General features: G+C 32.5%; 1 protein-coding gene across 2 annotated transcripts; it reads right to left on the reverse strand.

The window, feature by feature from the left end:
- Positions 1–555: 555 nt before the first annotated feature.
- LOC124357359 (tRNA (uracil(54)-C(5))-methyltransferase homolog-B-like) lies at positions 556–18,227 on the reverse strand. Of its 2 annotated transcripts, XM_046809080.1 has the most exons (8): positions 18,057–18,226; positions 10,189–10,425; positions 9,327–9,497; positions 8,771–9,000; positions 5,099–5,316; positions 3,519–3,661; positions 1,370–1,450; positions 556–838 (listed from the first exon to the last, which is right to left on the reverse strand). In XM_046809080.1, the coding sequence occupies exons 1-8, from the start codon at positions 18,171–18,173 to the stop codon at positions 824–826; spliced, it is 1,212 nt and encodes a 403-aa protein (XP_046665036.1). In that variant the 5' UTR covers positions 18,174–18,226; the 3' UTR covers positions 556–823. The 2 variants fall into 2 exon arrangements, with proteins under 2 accessions (XP_046665036.1, XP_046665037.1); XM_046809081.1 differs by lacking the exons at positions 556–838; positions 1,370–1,450 and having other exon boundaries at positions 3,522–3,661; positions 5,095–5,316; positions 18,057–18,227.
- Between the last annotated feature and the right edge of the window lie 5,860 nt (positions 18,228–24,087).

Consider the following 24,087-nt stretch of genomic DNA (forward strand, 5'->3'; position numbering starts at 1 on the left):
TTAGTGAACCCAAACTGATTTTCACTAAAAAAGTGTGTAAAAGAAACTGTCTATTGATAATTTTCTCAAGTATTTTAGAAGCTGTGGTTAGAAGGCTAAAAGGTACAAATTGTCTAGTTTTTTTTAAATAGGTTGGGAAATGAATTTTCTTAAATTAAAATATGCTCAAGTGCAGATGCAATACTAGGCTGATTTGCTTTTTTGTGTACATCAACAGAAATGTTATCTACACCTCATGATTTTTGTTTGTTTTTCAAATGTTTAATTATCCCTAGAATTTCTTCTTTGTCTGTTCTATAGATAAAAAGATATTTAAGAGCTGAGTTGGTGGCACTGGCACTAAGAAGGTTAGCTGTCAGATGTTAAAGTTGTTATTCAATTACGTTTGGAGTAAATGCCTAATAAAATAATGGTTTCTGTTGCATTTGTTCCAAATAGTTTTAAGTTCGTAATACTCTATTGTCTTATTGCACAGCAGACTCTTTATTGAGCCTATTGTCAAGTAGTTTGGTTTTATGAACTAGGTTATGTTAAGGCCAGTTAAAAATGCAACAATATCAAAAAATATTTTTATTCTGTTCCTTTCAATAAATGAAACTAAACATCACAAATTTATATTATCTGATGAACTCCAAAACCATTTCATAATGAAGTGTACGAGGAAATAAATCGAACAACCTCACACTCTTTATGTGAAATGGAGCTCCTCTCAAATGGCCTCCTCTTCTGCAAAGTTGGATAAAATTGCCCATGGTGAAACGGTTGTCTGGCTTGCATGCCACAAACATCAGTTTCTTGATTCTTATGTCTTCCCTTAGTAAAGTTATAACTCTTTTAGCTGCAAAATATTATATAGCGTTTAAATTTAAAACATACAGTATATATATATATATATATATATATATATATATATATAGGCGAATGTTAGAGAATTTTTATGTTCAATTTCTTCTGTTTTCCTTGAATATATATAAAAACTCTTGTGATTGACTACTAAAAGGAACAATTTAGCTCTTAACTGTAGAGGAATGAATAATTTGAAAATTTGTTAAAAAACTGGTTTTAATTTAATTATAGGTTTATTCATTGTCTGTTCTAATGTTAAATAATTATGGCTGTAGCAGCAGCACGAACAACATCATACTAAATTTAAATAGATGCATTGGTATTGGAAACTCAGAGGCAAGCTGTATGCGACAAGTCGCAAGTTATTTGTTGCAAGGCTCAAGATGTATGCATGCAATAATGAACAGAATTGGAATCATTAGTGGAAAAGGACTTTAACATGTACCATTCAGAGGGTGGGAGAACGTTTTGTAAGTTAATTCTTAGTGTTACATATGAGTATCATTCCTCAAAAATCACTTACTTGCTCCAGCACGTCCGGGTTCAATACTGCCAATACTTGATTGGTTTGTGAAAAATTTTTCTTCAAGACATGTGATAAATTCTGCAATAAATGTTTTTTTTAATACATGCAGTTGTACTACCACTATTTAATAAAGGTTAGTTATAACAAATGACCACTACCTAGTTCACATTTTAAAAGTAGTCAAATAAACAAATCTACTGTCATGCCATCCAATCACTTATGCTTATATTACTTATCATACCAGAGAGAAAGTATCACCCTCTAATACAGTATTATGTAAATCTTTTATTACAGTATGTCAAAATATAGATTTAAAAATTGAATTGAATTTTTTTGGAATTAAAACAATATTTCACACCTATTCAATTAATACAAAAATTAAATAAAGGTCCAACTCGATAATTATTTAAATTTTTTAACTTATACAACCAACTAGAGTTACTCTTATAACAGAATCTCCAATAAAAGTTTGGATTTATTCATCAATCACGAGCATATGATTAGTTGATTGATTAAAAATATGGGAAGCTCTGAGGCTGAGAAACAACAGCCTTATGACTCATACAGTAGCAACCCAACATGATTGCTAGATAAGGAGTCTTAAGTTAGTTTCTTCACAAGTTGAAGAATGGTGGCATCTAGTCTGGTTGGTTTGACATCCTCCAGAGATTGAGTTTCCAGCAGTCTGCTCTTAGGAGCCACCACTACACATTAAAAGAGAATATGCCCAGCAGTTTCAGTTTCCTGGCTGCAAACACAGCATAAGGGTTCATCATTATAGGACACTATCTTTGTCAAATGACCTATGAAGTGGCCTTGTCCAGTCAGGAAAGCAATCACTTTCTTGAAGTTATCTCTGCCCAAGTCACACAGGGACCCGGCAAGTACGGCATTGGGGGCTCTTCTTGCAGAGTTTATGGCCAGATTGACACTGCCACCTATGTCTGTGTTAATCATGTGCCAATATTTTACTATGCTGACAGCCTGGGAAAGGGTAATCCAGCAGGCTGGTTCAAGAAATACAAATGTGGTTTTAACCAAGAGGTCAGTTTTCTCATTACCTGTGATTCCACGATGACCCAGCACCTAATACAACTGAACATCAATTAGAGAGCTTAGCACCGACAAGGTTTGGAATTAATCAAATAATTTATTGCCAAACAATTGTTAAGTATAAGCAATTAATTGTCATATCTTTTTATCAAAGATAGTTTTTTTAACTATCCTTTTTACACTAAAGTTTTAACACATGAATCCATCATCTGTACTATGGAAAACAATACATATTGCAATACATTGGTAAAAGCAAAACAATAAAAAATTACAATTAACCAATAACAATTAAAAACTTAATGTAAGAAAGTCTCCTAAAGAGTATAAACAGCTTACCATTTGTTTATTTTGAATACATCTTTTAGGTGAATGAAGAGGGAATTTTTCCTTAACACAAAATCTTTAAAATCTATTGCTGCTACCATAAAAACAGTACAACTTGCTGTTGGACTTTTTTATTGATGAAAACCTTAATGCCGAGGTATACCAGGAAATGTTACAAAAACAAGTTTATCCAGCTATGCAAGTAGCAACCAACAACTATAATGAAGTTTGGTTCAAGCAGGATGGAGCACCTTTACATTATGACCTGCATGTCCGCAATTATTTAAACAATATTTTTCCAATTCGCTGGATAGGCAGAAGAGAAAGTATTGAGTGGCCACCAAGATCGCTAGATCTATCTCCACTTGACTTCTTAGTGTGGGGTCGCATTAAAAACGTCTATAAAACAAAACCCCAGTGCATTAATAGGGACAGAATGGTAGTGGAAATTCAAAAAATCCCATGTGAATCCGTACAGCATGCCGTTTAAGTTTGTACAACATTTTGGGGAAATGGGCAAAGTTGTAACAGTAACTACAAAGTTTTAGTCACTTCCATTTCCTAGTCCCTAGTTCCATTCCTCCATCTTTATTCACCAAAAACTAAACAGAGTATATACTTTTAACTTGCACTGTATAAAAGGCTAAATTCATAGATGATTGACAACCCCAACAATTTTATAATAAATGTTTTGCACAATGTAGAAACTTTAACTTTAAAATGTAATTCAATAAATAATTATTGAATTGTTACAATAACAAAAACTTACATCTTCAACTCGCCCTGCAATGAATTCACAATTCGTAATGTTATTTAATTCAGCATTTTTGCGAGCATCAATAACTGCCCCCTCTAGCATTTCAATGCCAACAGAATTATTCACCAGATGACTCCCCATAATACTGTACAATCCTATAAACACAAAAATATCCATTTTATAAAAATACAAACATTATTAATTCTAAATAAATATAAAGTATAAAGTTATACAAGTAAACAAATTTATCATAATTTTAAGACATTTAAAAAAAAGCTTTGTACAATCATTACTCAAGACACGTTTTTAACCCTTTATAAAACCTTATGGTAGCATTTATGACAAGTGAATAAATAACATAACCACTTTACCCTAACTTTTAAATTTATTTAAGTTGGTAATGTAATCTAGCTTTGTACTAAGCCAATATTGTACTCATATGAGGGAGATTACAATGTGTTTGGAAGGAAGGGAAACTATTGTGTTTGGAAGGTTCCATTACCAACCTGGTGGAACTAAAGTTTAATTCTCTAGTTATGCAACCTGGAATATTCAGATTACTTTTAAGTAAATCGCTGAGAACTATTGCAACTTATGCCATTTCAACTTGATGTTGTTTAAAATGAAGTGGGAAAGTAAAATTTCTGCATGGGACATTAAGTAAGTACAAAATCATTACTTTTTATCACTAAAAATAAAATCTACTTGCTCTGTAACTAATTGAAGTTTTTTTAGAAAGTTCACAATACAGATCAAATTTGAAGAATATGAAAAAGAAATATCAAAGAGTAGAAACAATATTCCTTCCCTTTCAAGGGACTTCATTTTAATATCTTCAAAATAATTATAATTTTGTTAACTTAATTTATTCCTTTACTTACAATAATGTAGAAACATTACAATATTTGAAATTGACAAATGCTATTTACCGGTGCCAAACTCTCATTAACCCTTTCAATTCCAGCCACTTAAAAAAATATCTTCCTAAACTCCAGCAATTTACTGCAATCTACTTGTTAAATATCCCAGTACTATTTTGTGTGTGTGTTAGCAGGCCTTTGTAAAACATCATATTTTACTTATTTTTCAACCAATTTTCAACATTTTATTAATCGGCATGAAATATACTAAATGTCACTCTAAATAGCTATGGGAAATATTTATTCTTAGCCTAAAATAAATTATACAAAAAATAACATGCCTAAAATAATTTTCAAACATTTTTTTGACTTTGCATTTATGCTTAATTATTTTATTATTATTATTTAATTAATCAGTTAATTATTTTGCGTAAATTACTCTGGCAATGTTTTGCTTCATTTTGATTTGAAATGAAATTTGTTTATATCACAGTTTGATTTCAAAACATGAATGAGAAAAGAATTTAGTTTGCAATAAATATTTTAGGTTTTAATAAATTAATTCAAGTTGTACAAAGCATTGTATTTTAAAATTATTTTTCAAATGTTAACTTACAGCTAACAATAGGAAAATTTTATTTCAATATATTTATTCATCCAAGTTTAAAGTGAATATTTATTGATGAATAAATATATAATTGATGATATGTAACAAATTTTACACATACCTACCAACACCACTGTACAGGTCAATGAAGGTGGCCCCATTTGTTACATTCATCCAATTCCAAATCGACTCAACCATTCTTTCAGCTGCTTTCTTGTTAACTTGAAAAAATGAGTGGGACGTTATTTGAAATGTAAAATTTCCCATTTTCTCCAGAAGACATGAACGCTTTCCTGTCAGCTGTATGTAGGAACTAATATCACTGCTGCAGTCAACTTTGGCACTGAAAGGCATATACGTAATAGTCTTTTAAAATAATAATAAAAACAGCATCAGAATAAATTGACAGACATGTTCATTTCAATACATATATACAGGAACTCTTTATTACAATATCTTTGAAAATGCATAGCGTCATTTTAAAATAATTTAATGTCTGTTACAATAAGAATGTTTACACAAAAGTACACATAGTTATATTTATAAAGTTAAAATACAAGGTTTCGTTTTGAAAAAAAATCTTCCCAGTGCAGGTCTTCTTCCAACATGTAGAAGGGTCCTGAAGTCAGCCATTTATTCAGCAATTTCTTTAGATTCTTTCCTATAAGAATCTTCATTTCTGTCAGTAGTAGGTTGAACAGCTTCTGGCCTGCATATGAAGGTTTCTTTTTGTACAGCATGAGATGGTGTGCTGGTAGATGGTAGTCTGTAGCATGTCTGGTGCGGTAATCATGGTAATCGGCTGCTCAGGGTAAGTTTTTTCCCATCAACACATAATATAACTTGACGGATATAGATAAATATCACGGTCATAATTCTGAGTGAGATCTGTAAAAAAAATCTTCTGCTGGTGTCTCTTGGTCCCAAGCAATTTGGGATCCTTATCGCTTGCTTCTGAAGATGCAGAATTTATTATAGATTTCCTTGAGATGTTCCTCCCCAGAGAGCTATGCAATATTGTATGTGCGTTTCAAATAAGGCAAAGTATGTTGATTTTGTTGTTGCTGATGGCTTTTAGATTGAAGTATTTAGATTTTAAAATATGACAAAATTATATTGTAGTTTTAATTGAGGACTTACCTACTAAGATAAATATGTTATGTTACCTATCACGATCTATAGTTTCTTAAAAACAGACATTGAACAAAGCAACTTGATACCATTCTTGTACATAATGTACTTTGATGAAAATAAAAAAATTAATGATAAGCGAGTTTTGGGACAGCTTTGTGAAGTTCTTATATAATAACTAGCAATAAAACCTATTAGTCAAGTCTCATGTAATCGACCATGTTCCAGTGAAAAAATCATAAAACTGGTAATTTGTATGGGATTTTCTTATTATAAAAGGCTACTTGCTCCTAATCTGGGATTCGAGTTATAAAGCCATCTATAGGGATCGTCTTGAGTCACTTCATGCGTAAGTAAAATAAATTTGTTTTCCACTTCTTTCATCCCTGTTCAGATTCTGCTTCCAACTAGCATATTTTCTGTACCCACTACTTGTACACAATGTGGAATGTGGACCATCTACGCTGCAGCCTTGAATTCGACAACTTGTAGAGACATCAACAATTACTTAGGGTATTAGCTCCTAATTTGGAACACGTGTAACCTCATTACTCCTGGAAATGATATTGTGTCACTCGAGAGATATGCAAGAATTTAATTAGTTATCCCCATCCATTTAGTCCATTTTAGCCACCCACCACTTGACCCCAATGAACCATGTATCCATGTACACTCCAATCACATTATTGTATTACAAGAACCCCTTGCATTCAATAATTCCTGCCCATAAACCAGTGTACATATCATCTTTGTAGTTTTCATTATTCTTATTTGCCATCTATAACTTCTTAACGGTTTGCCTGCCTAAACTAATGGCAAAAATCATAAAGGCTCCAAATATGTAGATTATTATTCTATGTATTTTTGTTTAGAAGCCCAGACTCCTGCTGCCGTTCCTCATTATGAGTGAAATTAGTCACAACCACAAATTTGTCATATAGTAACTCCACCCAACTATATTCAAGCAAATAATATGGCCCATTTGTGTCGGAGCAAAGTAGTTTTGAATACATTTCTTATAAAAAAATATTTTCTTAAAATAAATCTTTATTTTTACAGTTTTGAGCTTATCTGCAGATATGATTAAAATCAGTGCAGTAAACTCATGTATAATTGGCCTACAAAAATATCTAAACATTTAACAATCACATGAAAATAATTTATATAATAAGTTTAAATTATTTATAATGCAAACAATGTTATAAGATATAGTATTAGCCAAAATAAACAGTACTGAAATGGTAATATTTTATTATGGTGAACACAGTAGTAACATTACATATAGATTGTACCAATAAATACAAGTCAGATGAAGCAAAATCGGTTAAACTCGGGTATTAACATGTTCAATATGACCCCCGTACAGTTTGAGGCAACACTCGTACCGATCTTATAGGTTTTGCATCATTTTTATGAATAGGGATTGTTCCATTCTAATAATACACATGATTATTTTTTCTTTCAGTTGAACGATGGTAGATGGTGGGTCCTCGTGGAAAATGTTTTAAGATCGGGGGAGTAGGCTGGGTAAGGAAAGTTTATTCTAAGGGGGATGAGATGGTTGCCAAAGGTTTGTTGGAGGAAAGCAATGTTGTTAAAGGCAGTGTGACTGATTGTGCCATCTTGATGGAACTACTGTGGATTTAACGGCGGGTTTCGGGCACGACAAAATCTCCTGAGGTCTCTCACAAAACGATCAAGAATGGCCCTATATCGATCCTAATTTACAGCAAGAGTCTCTCCATTGTTACCTTCAAAAAAATATAATCTCACTATAATACCCCTCCCAGACCAAATGGTTACACGCTTACTATGCAACAATGTCAGGAATGCACGTTCAAATCCAAGGAAATGTGTTGTCTGCTTGTTTATGAAACCATTAAGGTGCACATGACATTCATCTGTAAACTATACACCAGTCAGAAACTCAAGTTCTTCATAGCATATTGCTAACATTGAAGCACAGTACTGAACTAGCTAGTTTGTTTCTACAGTTCAAAGGTTGTCCAGTTTGTATCCTGTAGGGAAAACCACAAATGTTTTTGAACATTCTTCGCATTGACGTATTCCTAATATTCAGTTTAAGAGGAGCTCGCATTAGGCTTCTTTTCGGTGACTGTAACACTTGCTGCAACACTCTTCCGTGGTTTTCATTTGTACAGACAGTAGTTGGGCGACCTGAAAAGCCCTTTTGCTGTGACAAAACACTACCTGTTCTTTGAAATTTTTCAACAACACTAAGAATCACAGCATTACTAGGCGGGTTTTTGTGGAAATGTCCTGAAAACGTAATGCAATGTATGACAAGCTTGGCCCACCAAGCAAGCGTGGGCCAAGCTGTCCAATTCCGTATGAGCGAAAATAATGCTCTATGATAAAAACTTTCTCTACCGTTGTTAGCACCATGTTAGCAAAAACTAACATAAGAATAGTAAGAAAGATAATAATAAATAAGAAAGAAGTAATGAACACGAAGCCGTGGCAACAATCGACAATTGAATCAGCTGATCGAGAAGCCAATTACAGCTGATTCACTTTCAGTACTGTTTATTTTGGCTAATACTGTACTACAGAGCTTTTTAACTTAAATTATTACATTTTGTATTAAAAGATTATTTAGGTAAATTTAAACAGTTGAATTAGACCAATTTGAGATTATAACTTACCATTCTTGATGATAAAGCACTATGTTTGGTTCATGTCTAATAAAATATTGAGTTAAGTTCAGTCTTTCTTGAATCATTTCATCTTTAGTAAGTGCATAGGGATGTGTTATTATTATTGCCATTAGGTCTCCAGCTTCATTCGATCGCACAGATAAACGCTTCCAGAATCCTCCACCTCGAAAATGATAACATACTCTGTATGGTGACTTTTTTATATAATCTTCAAAGAGCTGTAACACATTAAAAATGTTATTATTTTATTAGTATAAATTACAAAAACAAATAGAGAACAAAATGTTATGAAATAATACAAAAGTAATGTTTGTTTCCTGTCATGTTTGGACATGTGGGATTAACCTACCAAGGCCAGTCACTTGAGTGAGTACTTGATATGAGCTACAAGATTGATAACTACACAATGAGTAATACTGAGAATTCAGGTAAAATACCCCACTGTTATGTTGCTCCTTTCAGCTTCATAGTAAACACTAGTCATCCTTGTTCCTGCAATTATTGGATATTAGAATCTACATCAATGAAGTGATCAGAGACTTACCAAAGCCAGGCGCTTATGTGAGTCCTTGATGTGGGTGAGATAGGTAGGTCTGACAGCCACACACCCAGGTAAGCTGGGAGTTCCAGTCAGATAGCCCACTGTTGTGTTGCTCCCATCAACTCCGTAGTAAACACTAAAATCATCCTTGTTCCTATACTGATTGATTTCTGGCTGAAAAGTTTTACAGAAAAATACAACCATATTGTAATTGAAAGTCTAGTTTAAAGTATAGTGTGTATGAATTAATTATTCTTCTTAAGTTTATTCCCTATTTTGTATGAAAAGGTTTTTTGTGCAGTAATTAATGAAGGTTATCATTAAGGAAAGGAATTTGTCATCTTATCACTTACAGCAATAAAAATTGTCTAAGTAAGTATAAAAATTAAAGTACTGGAAACTATACTGATTACCCATATATGACCAACAAAAACCAACATTAATGCTTAGCCAAATCCCATGAACTAACATGCACCATCATCAAACTTTCAATGTTGCCTTTATATAAATAAAGAATCAGGCAAAATGTTAACTCTATAGGTCAGTTTGTTTTCAGGTTATTGTGTGGAGAGACAGACAGAAATGAAATTTTCCAGCCCCTGGAATGATAGGCTTTGCTGACGCTCAGTCAATAACAAGAAATTATAAAATTAATAGGACGCAATCATTAAAATAACAACATGTAAACAAACCAATTCACTCTTTCTTTATTTGTTTGTTCATGTCTTCTACTTTTATGACACATAATGATGACAAATGACCAAAATTCTGTTATCTTTCACGACTAAATATATTTCATTGTTTTCCCAATTAATTAATTACATATACACACAAGCATACATAAACAATTCAAGGATTTACTCACTGATGGTATGATCTTTTCAACAGGAAAATCAGGAATTTCTGTCCCCAATAGTAACAACCTTTCTTTTAACGTTTTCAATATCATCCAAGCACTACTTTGCTTCAATTCTAATTCTGTATTATAGGGTTTATTGAAATATGGCATAATCTTCTTCATCAAGCATTCATACTGATTTTCAACTGTTACTCGCACATTTTCAGGACGTAATCTTCCTGGAAACATTTGTCCTGAAACCTCCTACAAAACATAGCATAATTTATTTATGATCTTATTGTTAAAAATAAAATCCACAAACATGAATATCTATTGCTGTACTGTCAGTTATATGTTAAGTTTATAGTTACTATGAGTTCAAATCATTTCTGACTGATTATTGATGGATTGCATGGATGCTACGTCTTTTTTGTAATGATAAATTTGTAAACACTATTGGAATTTGCAAAATGACATATTTACATGAAACTATTGTAAGTAGTTTGTTTATAAATCAAATTTGCTACATCTACACAATATTGTGTTTGTATTTAACTGCTGTCAGTTGATCCCAAGTACAAAGAGACTTAGAGGTGTTCTGAAAGAACAGTCCTGTAAAGCCTTCATGAGTATTGAACTCGAAGTACCTGCTTGTCATGGCCTGAAGGAAAAATGGTTATTCTACACAACAAAGCATGAAGATGAATGAAGTTGAAACAGGTGCTGGCTCAGGGTTTTGTTCTTCGGTTTGACCTATGAAAAATTTCTTATAACAGATACCATACTGAAGTTAAACAGATAAAAAATACCAGATACTTTACTGAAAAGGATACTGACAATATTGCTGTGGTTATCAGTCCATTGCTCATATTAAGTTAATAATGGTAATGAATAGAGTAAGTGTCTGGATGGAGAACACCATGGACTCCAACAGGTTTCTAGAGCACAGATCATCACAGTTGTGTTGAACCTATTGAGGTTAATCATAAACAAAGCAGGACCTTCGACAGGCAAATGGAAGATACTCATGGCCTCAACTTGCCTTTATAAATGACACCAAGATCTGGTTAACTGGAACAAAGTGTTTTTACCCACGCTGTCTAGGTAAAATGTAATCAAAGTCATTCGTGAATTGAATAAATATCTGAACTAGCTCTTATCAACTTGCCTGTGTGGCAATATATAGATATCTCTCTACTGGGAGTAAATTTGAACGTAATGGAAGCTGCATTAAAGGCAGGACAGGAATAAGTGAATTTACCAAGAATAGTTATTCTTTATTCACCTTCCCCTAGGGTGGCGTCTGATCTCTCCAAGAGCACTTGTTTATCTTCTTGGATAAAAGGGATAACGGGGCGTAGATAAATGAGTGCATATCATCGTAAAGTTGGTATCTCTAGAATAATCCATATTGTAGGCTACACAATGAACATGACAAAACTAAGATCACCTGCTTTTTAGCTGTCCAAATGATGACTTTGATATCCAAGGATTATTTTGCTATCTTTGTATTGTATTGGGAATTTTGATGAATGCCTGGAACTATAAACTTCTAGAACTTTATTTCATAATTCAAATGTGTCTAATAGGCTCTTTAAGTGTCATACTTGGTAATAGTTTAGAAGAAAAATCAGTAACAATGGGACAAAGTGGAAAGACACTGGACTAAAAGACTGATTAGAGTACTCAGTTCTCTAGGATTGAGCGTGGTCATAGAAATGTTAACTTTTAGATATACCAGGTTCTGATGGTCTTACACTACTTCAGAAGCTTTTTTGTACAAGATAAGGAGGGTCAAGTCACCCATGTGTCAGTATTGCTTTGGAAAGAATGACATACACAGGTAGTTCATTAATTGCAATCAAAAGTTTCACACCAAGAGTACTGTGGTAACAATGATTGAATCAGAAGAGAAGTGGCAAATAGTTACAGCATATGTGAGGGCAGTTCTCTGAACAAAGAAAGAAGATCTGCAAGTGTTTAAATCCTTGATGATTATGTAGCCAACGGCGGTCTGTTTGGACCACTGTATGCCCCGATGTCTGTTGACTATTGCCAAAGTAATGACCTTGTTTTCAATCAATCAAAATCATACCTTTTGGGAATAAAAAGGACCAAATCTCTGACTTTCCTGGTTTGTAAAGTGTCTCAGCAGTCAAACACCTTGGACTGCATTTTGATGAAAGCCTGACATGGCAAGCACACATTAATGAACTTTGCAATAAGTTAAACAGGGCTCTATTTGCCATTATACGAATAAAAGCCATAAACACTATGAAAACAACTCGAACTGCATATCATGCCCTCTTTTAGGTCACTTAAGATATGGTGTCACTGGTGGGGGTGCTACATCTTACAAAAATCTTGACCAAATTATAGTCATACAGAAAAGAGCTGTTAGAATAATGGCCAACTTAGCCCCACTGGAATGCTGCAGACAAGTCTTTAAAGATTGGAAGATTCTTACGAGGTCTGTCCAAAACGTATCTGACCTGTACTCATATCTTCACATTGGTTCTATACTTTGTTATCCGGGCCATTGCAACCTTTAAAGTACTTATTTGATTGAACCATACACTCCCAACAGTGCTTTAGATTCTTAAAGAATTCCTAGAATGTAGATTTTGGAATGGCCTTCAGCTTGCGCATCGTATTAATTTGAAATTCAATGAATATGCTGGTGCGTTATCGTGAAGAAGCCAGTTACCACTTTTCACAGCATCACACAATCTTTTCAAGAATGCAGCCTACAACATAATATTCTTTGTTGATCGTCTGACCTTTTAGAGTAAATTCGTAGTGCCCAACACAGCATTGACTTTGACATGTTTTTTCAGCCATGGCTTGCCTGGACTCTCCTACAGTGAAGATTCTTGTTTAGTTTCAGGATCGTAACCACAACCCCATGACTCATCACCAGTAATCTTTCTTAAGGATATTTTCAAGTTGTCCAGAGCAAAGGTTTTTCTGCTCGGTTGTGAGCAATTTTCTGAATGAATTTCGCATACACGCGAGTCAATCCCAACATCTAATTCAACATTTCCCAAACAGTAGTTTTTGGTATTCCGAGATCATTTTCTAATTCACAAACAGTCAACCGATGATCACCTTCAATCGTAAGTCGCACACGCTCGATGTTTTCTGGTGTTGTTAATGAAAGTCAGCCAGAACGAGGGTCCACTGTCAACAGAGGTGCGGCCATTTTGGCAACAGTGGTTCCTAGGCCCCTTCGGTTTTTTTTTCAAAATAATAACTTGTATGTACAGCTGTACAAGGAAGATCTTAGTTTGTCTTGATGTGACTGTACCACAATAGAGAATTACGTGTCATTTGTGAGGTTGAAACTATATACAGCATGTTCTGTGCCTTGAACCATGGGTGAGTTGCTCAGAGGGACACTGGCTGTTCAACAAAGACTATTATATCCTTTGGAATGCAGAATTCATACTTGTAATTAATATGCAAAGAAATTTTGGTGAGATAACAATGAGGGAAATCCCCATAAGAAATGTTTTTTTGTTACCATAAACAGTTCAAAAAGCAAGTTTAGCTGTATCTTAAATATCTTGTAGTTGACTCACCAGGGGAAAATGTAGAACACATAATTATACTCGTATGAATCCTGTTTACAAAGTCTAAAAAAGTTGTTTAAACTTGAATTATAGATATTACAATCCAAAACATTCTTAACAAATTTATATAAAAATTCAATTAAGGAATTAAATGAAATCCATTGATTGAAATGTATATGATAGTTACAAAATTATTATTCCGTTGAGAATGAGGCTAAATACCTAAATTAATTTTGTTTTCTTGCAAAGCAATTTTTTGTGTAAAATTTCATTATTGACAATGAACGATTTGAGAGGGTAATAGAATTTTGGTTATTTACCACTGTTATATGTTATAAAAATAGAACACTATGCTTTTTACCTGCATTGAGCAGTGATATGACTTTTTATTCTTCTGACTGCTCAAGACTTTCAGGAATATGTTTGATTATGTTATATACAACTTGTTCCTTTGCAAGTTTGGCTTCCACGATTGGCAAATTTATCACCATATACTGATTTTTTAAATTTTCTGCTTGTTTAACTATAAGTTTTTTTAATGATTGCAAAAGAGTACAAATTCCTAACCTCAAAACATAGTATTCTATTTTTGTAAAATATAATTATAGCAAATTGTTTGAAATTCTTTTATTCTTTCAAAGCAGTGTTTACAATTTTAATATAAAAGTATACTTGGTACAGCATAACTGTAAAAACTTGATATAAAAACACTCCAATGAAATGATAAGAGTATATGTGATTTTTCAAAAGTTAACAATCAATTTTCCTCAAGTGAAATTTTAACAGTGTACCGCAAAAACACAGCTTGTAAATCAGAACAAATCCTGATGAAAGGTTGCCAAATACGTGAACTCCTAGTTAGGGATCTATTAAGTCCCCAGAATTTTTCATGACCTCAATGGATCTCCTCTTGTTTGGATATTTAAAATCCACATAAAAACTTGATATAAAAACACTCCAATGAAGTGATAAGAGTATATGTGATTTTTCAAAAGTTAACAATCAATTTTCCTCAAGTGAAATTTTAACAGTGTACCGCAAAAACACAGCTTGTAAATCAGAACAAATCCTGATGAAAGGTTGCCAAATACGTGAACTCCTAGTTAGGGATCTATTAAGTCCCCAGAATTTTTCATGACCTCAATGGATCTCCTCTTGTTTGGATATTTAAAATCCACATAATGTACATTGTTAAAATATGGAGAACTTTGAATTGGAAGAATTGTTTTCTTCCTCTGAGAGATAAGTCCTGCTCTTAGTCCTTTTAGGAACCTTTTTGCCTCCCTTACTATTGAAACATGAAGTTTGTGCAAAATTCAGTTTTATTTGTGGGTTCCTATTTTCTTACCTCTTTTGGACTCAAGAAATAAGCCCTTGGGCACTATGTTGCATAAATGGCAAAACATTTCAGCAAATTATATATTCTGCAGCACTAAATGAGAAAGTATTGTTGCTATTGCCACAGCAAAACTGAAGAACAATGAACACACATAGTGGGATAGATACTATTGAATCATCTAAAATGAAAGAGCCAATTTTCACTGTAAAAGAATACATTGTGGTTTTCTTGATCTTGATAGAGGAATTATTAAAAAATCAATTTAAATAATAATAAATATTCAAAAATAAATAAATCGTCAACCATACGAAAATTAGTGGGACCATTTTATTGTGGTAGAGGTCAAATATGGAAGGAATCAAATATAAAACGATAGGTTTTTACTCAAATATTTTTCCTAGCTGGATACACTTAAAACTGAACGTCATAAATGTAAATAATAGTTAATAGTTTTCTGACAACTAGATAAAGAGACTGAAACCCATCACTTTCTGACGCTTATTTAACATTTATTTTTGTGTTCTATCAAGCTAAGAAAAATAAAATCTGAAAAAATTAAAATTTCACTTTTTTTAACTCATTTGATACCTCCCCATTTCCACCTCCACCAAAACCAGCACTGCTGATGATCAGTTTCTTTCTTAGGGAAAATTTCTCTATTGATTTAAAAAAAAAAAAAACAGGTTATGCGCTTATACAATTCACACTGATTTTCAGCTCAAGGACTACTACTGATGGAGCTTTCTTAAAAAGTATTAGGTATTAAAAATATTATTTTTGAATGTTTATAGATGTTAACTTTTTTATGACTCCAATTCCAAATCCAATTTGGCTAATTCTTTTTGTAAAATGTTTGTTGAAAACCGAGGAAGGTTTATATGAAGAGAAAAGTTGGAAAAGTTACCTTGAATATTTTGAAATTCGGCTGAATGGTAATATTTATATTTTATAATCAAAAATTAACTAACATTAAACAGCTATTGATACCTTCAACTGAAGATTGGCAAAGTGGCTGAAACATCTGTTTACGTACAAACTTTATAAAATATTAAGTATACAGTGCTTGATCAGTTGTGTAATGCAGATAGCAAAGACAAAGTCAAAATCTAACTTTTTACTCCAGATTGCGCCAGTGACGAATTTAAAACAACTAACGCGTTGTAAATACTGTTTAAACACTGTTATGAAACCAATTTTAAGAACAAAATGTGAATTTTTCACGTAAGCTACTCAGACTTGTGGGCTTTCTTGCCATTGTTATATGGCATTTTAACAGTGGCTTAAGGGAAAATTGTGAAATGAACACAATAACATGTCTCGATGATCCATCCATTCTTCCCAGACTACAGTCCGAAAAACAACATACAGACTTCTATAACATAAACCCTTATAAAATTATTTTTAAATGTTGCATGTACTTAATAAGTATTTCCCTCTAGACCGCTAAGCAAACTCAACTATGGCACTGGAAATATGTTACACCGGAAGTATATTACAAGAGCCGGAAGTAGTCACTTTTTGACCTACAAACGCTTTTGAGATATACATACGTATATAGTATTTTGATATGGTCAGTAGGGTACCGACCAAAACAACTGTGACACCGTAAGTGAATTTAAGCCGGAAGTAGACTTATAAGCAAAGTAGACTTCTCAGTCCTAAGTATGTATATATTTTTTCTTCGTCGAGACAACAAGGCAAACTCTACTATCGCACTAGAAATATCTTAGACTGAAAGTATATGACAAGGGCTTGAAATAAAAGCTTTTTGACCGAATTAGGTTTCCGTGAACTATGTTTTTGTATTTTCTTGAACGGAGAACAAGGCCGACTCAGCTATGTTCGTGAAAACATAATTAATTTGAACCAGAAATGATCCTAAACGTACAAAACATGATAGAAGAGTCAGGTGAAACTCTGATTCTCTTAACGGTGATTACTAAAATACTAAGTACCTGACATATGTCTACTTACTTATGTTTAAAAAATTTCATAAGACTACATAATATTACATTTTAAGCGCTCTCACTCAGTACAATAGGGACTTCAGTTTTTAAAAATTGCGTGTGAAGCCGAAAAGGTCTATAAAATAGGTAGGAACAAAAAACTGCCACATTACATATCTTTTTGACAAGATGAAGTCTGTCGGGTCCGCTAGTTTATTATACTATCACACTTTACCTGGAGCAGTCCCACCACTTAAATAAAAGACATTTCTTTAAGTGTAGACATTCTTTTTGGTTTATGCATAATGTTTTTATAATATAATTATGTCCACATTTTCCTGAGAAATGATGTATATTACACATATAAGTTTATAGTAAAAATGTATTTTTTTACTACATCTTTAAATTTTGGCTACACTCAAAAATGGCTTTCTATCTGAGGAAGAAATTACTGCCAGTTCCAGGATCAATGCAGATACTAAACGCTAAAACAAAGAAGACTTCTAAAAAATTCCAAAGTCTAGAATGTGGTAATACACATACACACAACTCTGTGACTCAATTATTTGAAATATCAATCCTCCATGTTTTCTCACAAATTTAAAACAGGCTGTAAAACAAAAATATCTCAAACTGAAACTAGCAATAACGACTGTAGAACTATATACTAGAAAACAGGCCTAGCTACTATATTACATTATTGTTACTGTGTCAAATCTATTAATTATATTGGGTAATATATTTTCTTTGCTTGTTATTGAACTAAGCACAAGTTACAAGTAAAGATTACTTAACTTGATAAATTGATAGATTATTGATAAATTTTAATAATTGGCAGTTAGCTTTAGACTGTACACATTTCACTAAAAACTTCATGTTCTCATAAAACAAAGCATTTCATTTGACACTGAATTTGATGCACAGATAAAAAATTGCAAAATATCAGGAAATTCTAAATTATTAAAACAATTGTACATTGACTAAAAATCTAAATAAATAATCAAATGAAAAAAATCAGACACAAATTTAAAAACTTACAAGAAGAAATATGTAAACACCAAGACAGAAAATAAAACAAAACCGTTCTGTTGTATTTTTCAACTTGAAGTAAAAAACAGAAGTAACAAAAGACTTTGATATATTTAACCAAAACATCACTCTACAAATATATGAATCAATTCATATCATTAAGATTATACAGATATATTGAGGGAGTGATAAGATGTATTGGCTGATAAGGTGCAATAAAAGGTTTATTAGGAACAATATTTGTTTTCCTCTACCTTTGAAAAAGTATACAAATATTCAGACTGATAACTGATTTAATTGATAACTTATGCAATGTAGATCATATTGTTATGAAAATAACTGGACAAAATAAGTAACTTTATCATTTGATTTGTAAAATTATACACGCTTAACACGGTTTAGATGCTTGAATGCCTCTTTTCATCTGAATATTTTACAGACTACATCCACTCCAATTCTAAAAATATATGTTTGGTTCCTGTTAAGAGATTATACATTAAATTATTTATTTATTTTAGTTTTGGTTTAAGAATAGTTAAGCTTTGCTTCGACACCTTCACTGCAGCTCCACACTAAGTGATCTTGAGTACTCTCGCTGCGATTCTGCTCTGTAAGGAGTATGCTACAATCAAGTGTTAACAGATAGGTTACTTTATGTTTCAGTCCTCTTCCTTCAGTTTGTTCCTAAAAAAGGTAAATTTGTGGTATATTCAGAGAGAACTTGAGATTTTCTTTTACAATGGCTGATAACGTATGATTTTTTTACTATTGTGTTATTTACATTTTTTAAAGGTAACAATACTATGGAGTACTTGGAGCTTTAGAAGTAATATGGCAATGTAATTGAGATTCATAAATGTTTGTTAAATAATAAGTAACACTAAATTAACACATAAGCAGTTACCAAATATAAACAATGTAATACACACCGGACTTCATTTCACTTTGGAAGCTTTGTTCTTCTCATAAACTTATATACTCAGGACTCGCTTCCCTCATCCTATACACCTTTTCTTCGTTCATAAGCTTACGTTGCCAGTCTCATAGCTAACATTGCTAACAGAATTAAATTGTTAAAATATTTGTCTCACTGTATATATTTAGACAACAGACGGAAGTGTATTATTGGCATTTCAGGTTTAACATTGGTTGACTGAAGGTGGTCCTACACAGCGAGGCTGAAATATTTCAAGGGATTAATTGTGTAAGCAATTACTCCCTTTTACTCCCAATTACTCCCCCAGTTTCAATGCGATATGAACCAGAAAACTAAGATTACATAAATCTTGTTGTAATGTACTTAGGGGTTTTTAATTAGTATGTACTCAATTTTTATTTCATGGTAACAATTGGTAAAACAGGCTTTGCCAAATCCATCCTTGCCTTTGATAATTCTCCTGGCATGCTTCGGGTACAGCTTATAACTAACAACAGGTTATGTTTTCTTGTCATTTTAATGAGTTTTTGGAATAATTTGTCACAGATTTTGAAATGAAAGTCATACATAAAATAATTTATTCCAAAAATAGATGTTTGGTTAAGTTCCAGAATGTCACCATTTTCTTAGACTGTTTTTATCTTCGCTCTTTTCGAGACCATTAACAAAATTAAAAGAAATGTCATAGTTCAAAATTATAATTTCTCTCTAAATGGTCCATAATACAACAGATTTTCAAAATAGTTCAGTAAAGTGTATGCCCAGAGTGATCTGCAATTGAGTAGTCCATTTCCAAAACCAGCTTTCCGTCAAAAAAATCGAAATTGAGATAATGGTTGCCATGGTAACTTTAGTGAATTTGCTACCATTTTGAAATATTTTCAAGTTGCAAAAACCTGCTAAAACAGCAAGAAAAATTGGATTTAAAAAGTGATTTCATTTCCAAAACCTGTTATTTACACTTAAGCTTCAGTATCAAAACCTGTTATTTATTCATCTATCTTTTACTGTTCCAAAGCCTGTTATATATCAATAAATGTAAATGGCGTCAAAGTAAAACATTTCCAAAACCAGCTATTTTGTTCACTCATGTGATTAGGCGCATTTCAAAATGAAGTTTTTGCACTCTTATAAAATAATTATTTGAGTTTTTACTTATGAAATATTTTACTACCAGTGTTGGCAATACTGCAGAAACAAAATATTTTTAACGTATTTTTCTACCAGCTGTGCTTTAATTTTGCCGCCAACATCAAGATCTATAACAGCGTTTGTTGTTTGTTGTGGTTAAGTTGAAAATTATATTGTTCTCAGTTATTTAGTTTGTTTTTTAAGTTTTATCTAATGGAATCTGAGGATACAGTCTTAGATAATCTACAAAATAGTAGGCCTACTGATATTGTGGAAAACGCCAGATGTATTTGTACAATTTCACAGTTGTTGAAGGAGATTCAAAAGCCAATTTAAACAAGGAAAACACTTTTGCTTATGTATGGTGTGAAAATGAATATGCTAAGGGGTTCAAATTGCTTCTGCCCTGAACCATAGACTATGTTCTACAGATATGAATGGGATCACATCTGTCCATCTCTTTTCCGACGGTTGTGGTGGCCAAAATAAAAATAGCTCTATAATATTCATGCTGTCTGACTGGTTATTAAATAAAGTTCCACAACACGTCAAAGAAGTCGTTCTCTTGTTTCCCATCGTTGGCCATTCGTTTTATCCCCACCTGACAGGGTTTTCGGAATCCTTGAGCGACAGTTCAAAAGTAATTAGTGTTATTGAAAATCCTGATAAATATCTTGAAATGTTCCGGAAAAAGTTACAACAGTTATTCAACTTGGAGAAGACTGTGAGGTTATTGATTGGAAACAGTCTTCAGATGAAGTTTTGAAGAGGACGACTGACTGGCATTTTCAATTCCAAAAGTCAAAAAAAGATTGTTTTTAGAAGAAACAAAACGTTGACAACTGTTTTGGTTCGAGGAGACCTTTTTATAATTTTGAAAGTGGGAAGGGCAAAACTCTATGCAGAAGAGGAAAAACTTTGAAGAATATACGATCAGAAAAGGTGAGCAAGGGAATTCCTGTAAAATCCGCCAAACTTGATGATGTGAAACGACTTCTAGAACTTCATTTTGGAGAAGAACGGAGCCAAAACGAACTTTTGCAATACTATTCAAATGTATTTGTTCAGCAAGCCAACTTAAATACCGGTTACAACCTATTGAGCATGAAGATATTGACTTTGATTTAATGGAGGATGAGAAGATGAAGTGGTTGCATAGAAACCTTTTTACATTGATGTTGTGGACAGTAAAAGTGACATTTTCATGATGTTGTTGGTTTTTAAAGTTCTTTTTAATTACTTTTTATTTTTATATTGTCGTTAAGTCTTCACAACCATGAAAGGGCACTATTAAAATAAAATCATCAAGTCTTTTTTACTTATTAACAAATATGAATATAAAATTAAAATTTGTCACAGGTAATTTATTTATTCAAACCCTTTTTAACTGTTTTTGGAAATTAAAATCATTTTAACTGGTTTTGGAAATGTACCAAAAAACAAAATGGCTTCTTGTACAGTTCCAAAACCAGTTATATTCATTATCATTTCCAAAACCAGCTATATCCAAAACTCAATATTTAATTACTAAAAAACAAAAGTCTTGTGATTATACAGACTTTGTTAAATAAAAAAAGGACATTTTTCTAAAATTTTTGGTGAAAAAAATCAAAAAGATATGTTAATTAGTAATGTTTTTATACGTTTTTAATGAATACTGTAAAATTACAAAAATTCTATATAACAGGTTTTGGAAATGGCCTACTCAATTCAAGTATGTATTTATTATCATCAAACTGTTTGTAGTAACTAGAAAGTACCCACTGCATTTCTTATACTAATCACTGATACTCTCTGCAGTAAAAACTTATTTACTAATAGATGTGTACCAACAGCCCAAAGTTAACCTTAAAACGAAGGTCATAAAACTGCAGGAGTAGCATATCTAATTTGGCACTTAACCCTGGAAACGTTGATCGAACCTGATAGGTTGATTTGATCAATTCATATTTATAGCTAAAAGCATTATTACCAGTCAAAGGCATTTAAATTATACATCAACCAAAAGTTGTTTTTAATGTTGATGGTCTTTTATTTTGTTTTATCCTGTTTCTAGTTGATAATCTGTGTGTTTTTTCTAGATGTGATTTTGTAATTAACTTCTGTGTAACGGAGATTGTTGTTTGTAAACAAATAATTTTGTTCTGAAGTTTTGTTTATTCGAACTGAGCAAAGTTTTATTGTATACAGTTGATTATGATAAAACTCTTGCAGTGCCATCCCTGACCAGGAGTGTTGTGTCATCAGCATACATTACACAGGTTGTGTTGTGATCTTGGAAGTATGCTGGGAAGTCATTAACAAATAAAACTGGGCCTATGACTGATCATTGTAGCACTGGACTGGTTGTGGGTTTGACTGATAGATGTTTTTAAGCCCATAGTAGTGCTCTGTACTTCAACTACCTGTGTTCGCCCTGACAGATAACTAAAAAAATAGCTGTTTGCTATACCAATAATGCCTAGAGATTTAGGTTTTTCCGATATGAGATCATGTCATAAACACTAAAATGCCTATAGTCAAGGAGGAGAGCAGAGACGTCCTATTTGTCTATTTGGTTAATGATTTATTCAATTAGGCTGATGATAGCTGTTGTGGTTGATTTAACTTTCAGAAATCCATGTTGGCAATTAGAAGCTATGTTCAGCCGCTTTAACTGGGTCATAGGTCTCTTAAGTACTATTATTTCAATTATTTTTGAAAAGAATGCAACATGTGAAATAGAACGGTAATTTTGTATTTTAGTTGTTGATCCTTTTTATGTTTTAGATACACTTTTGATTGTTTTAATGTAGTAGGAAACTGACCAAAACTGAGTGATTAGTTTATTATACTGACTAAAGGTGGTATTAGCTCGTCAGCACAATGCTTTACAATTTTAGATGAGTATTATTCATCCATCCCACTTAACAGATCTCTATCAAGTTCCTAGTGAATCAATTAACTAATTATAGCTTTTCTTCATTAATTTTATCTGTTACATTAAAAGTTTACATTAAATGAAAGTTCTTATAGCAAGAGCGAGCACACATGTAGGACTTTCTTTGGTCCCTTTTAAGTTACTTTCACCTAGTTTTATAGATACATATTCTTTAAATCACTGGTAAGAATGGTAAATGCTTGATTTATTGATAATAAGGATGAGAATATCTTTATTTACAATCTTTGAGATTATAAATAGTGTCATAAATACATTAACATTAGGGGAAGGAATTTTGCAGAAACTCATCTAGCGTGAAGAATGCATTCATGTAGAGCGGTTTTCAATTCCTTTCCTCTTTTGGACAAGAGGTGAGGTGGTATGCGGTTGTAGAGCTTCACATCCATGTACGAAGGTTTTCGCTCGTAAAGTCTCAGACGATGTGCTGGAAGGTTGTAGAATTCAGCATTTCTGGTATGGTAGTGGTGTACAGCATTGTTTCTTGGAAGATTTTCTCCATCAGCAGACATTATTACTTCTTAAATGTAAAGTGAAATGACAGTGAGAATCTTCAGAGACTTGAATGCCTCTCTACAGCTTTCAAGAGGTTGGAGACCAGCCAGAGTCCTAATACATTTCTTTTGTATGATTATAATTGTTCACATTGTGTTTGCAACCAGTTTTACATTTAGGGAAAACTTTGGAAATTTTTAATTTTGAGGGAAACTTTCCTTCTTTAAAAGATTTGTTGAATATGGTAACCAATGGTAGAACCAGTTCATCAGCACAGAAATTTAAATAGTAAAACTAAAATTAATGATTTTTAATTAACTATATTTTTAAATGATATTTGTACTGAAAATACTGCAAATAGTTATAATTTTTTTCTTCCTCAATATTGTACTGAACATTTATATCCTCATAAGAATAACAACCTTTAAGTGCTTTGTAATAAATAATTAGTGTATCACATATGCATCTAAAATTAACAAAAAAGTGACTTGATCACTGTTTTCGAGGAACCAGTTCCCTAAAAGATCTGTCCTAAAATA

This window comes from Homalodisca vitripennis, chromosome 3 (genome assembly GCF_021130785.1).
Source record: "Homalodisca vitripennis isolate AUS2020 chromosome 3, UT_GWSS_2.1, whole genome shotgun sequence".
In the NCBI taxonomy this organism is placed as follows: Eukaryota; Metazoa; Arthropoda; class Insecta; order Hemiptera; family Cicadellidae; genus Homalodisca; species Homalodisca vitripennis.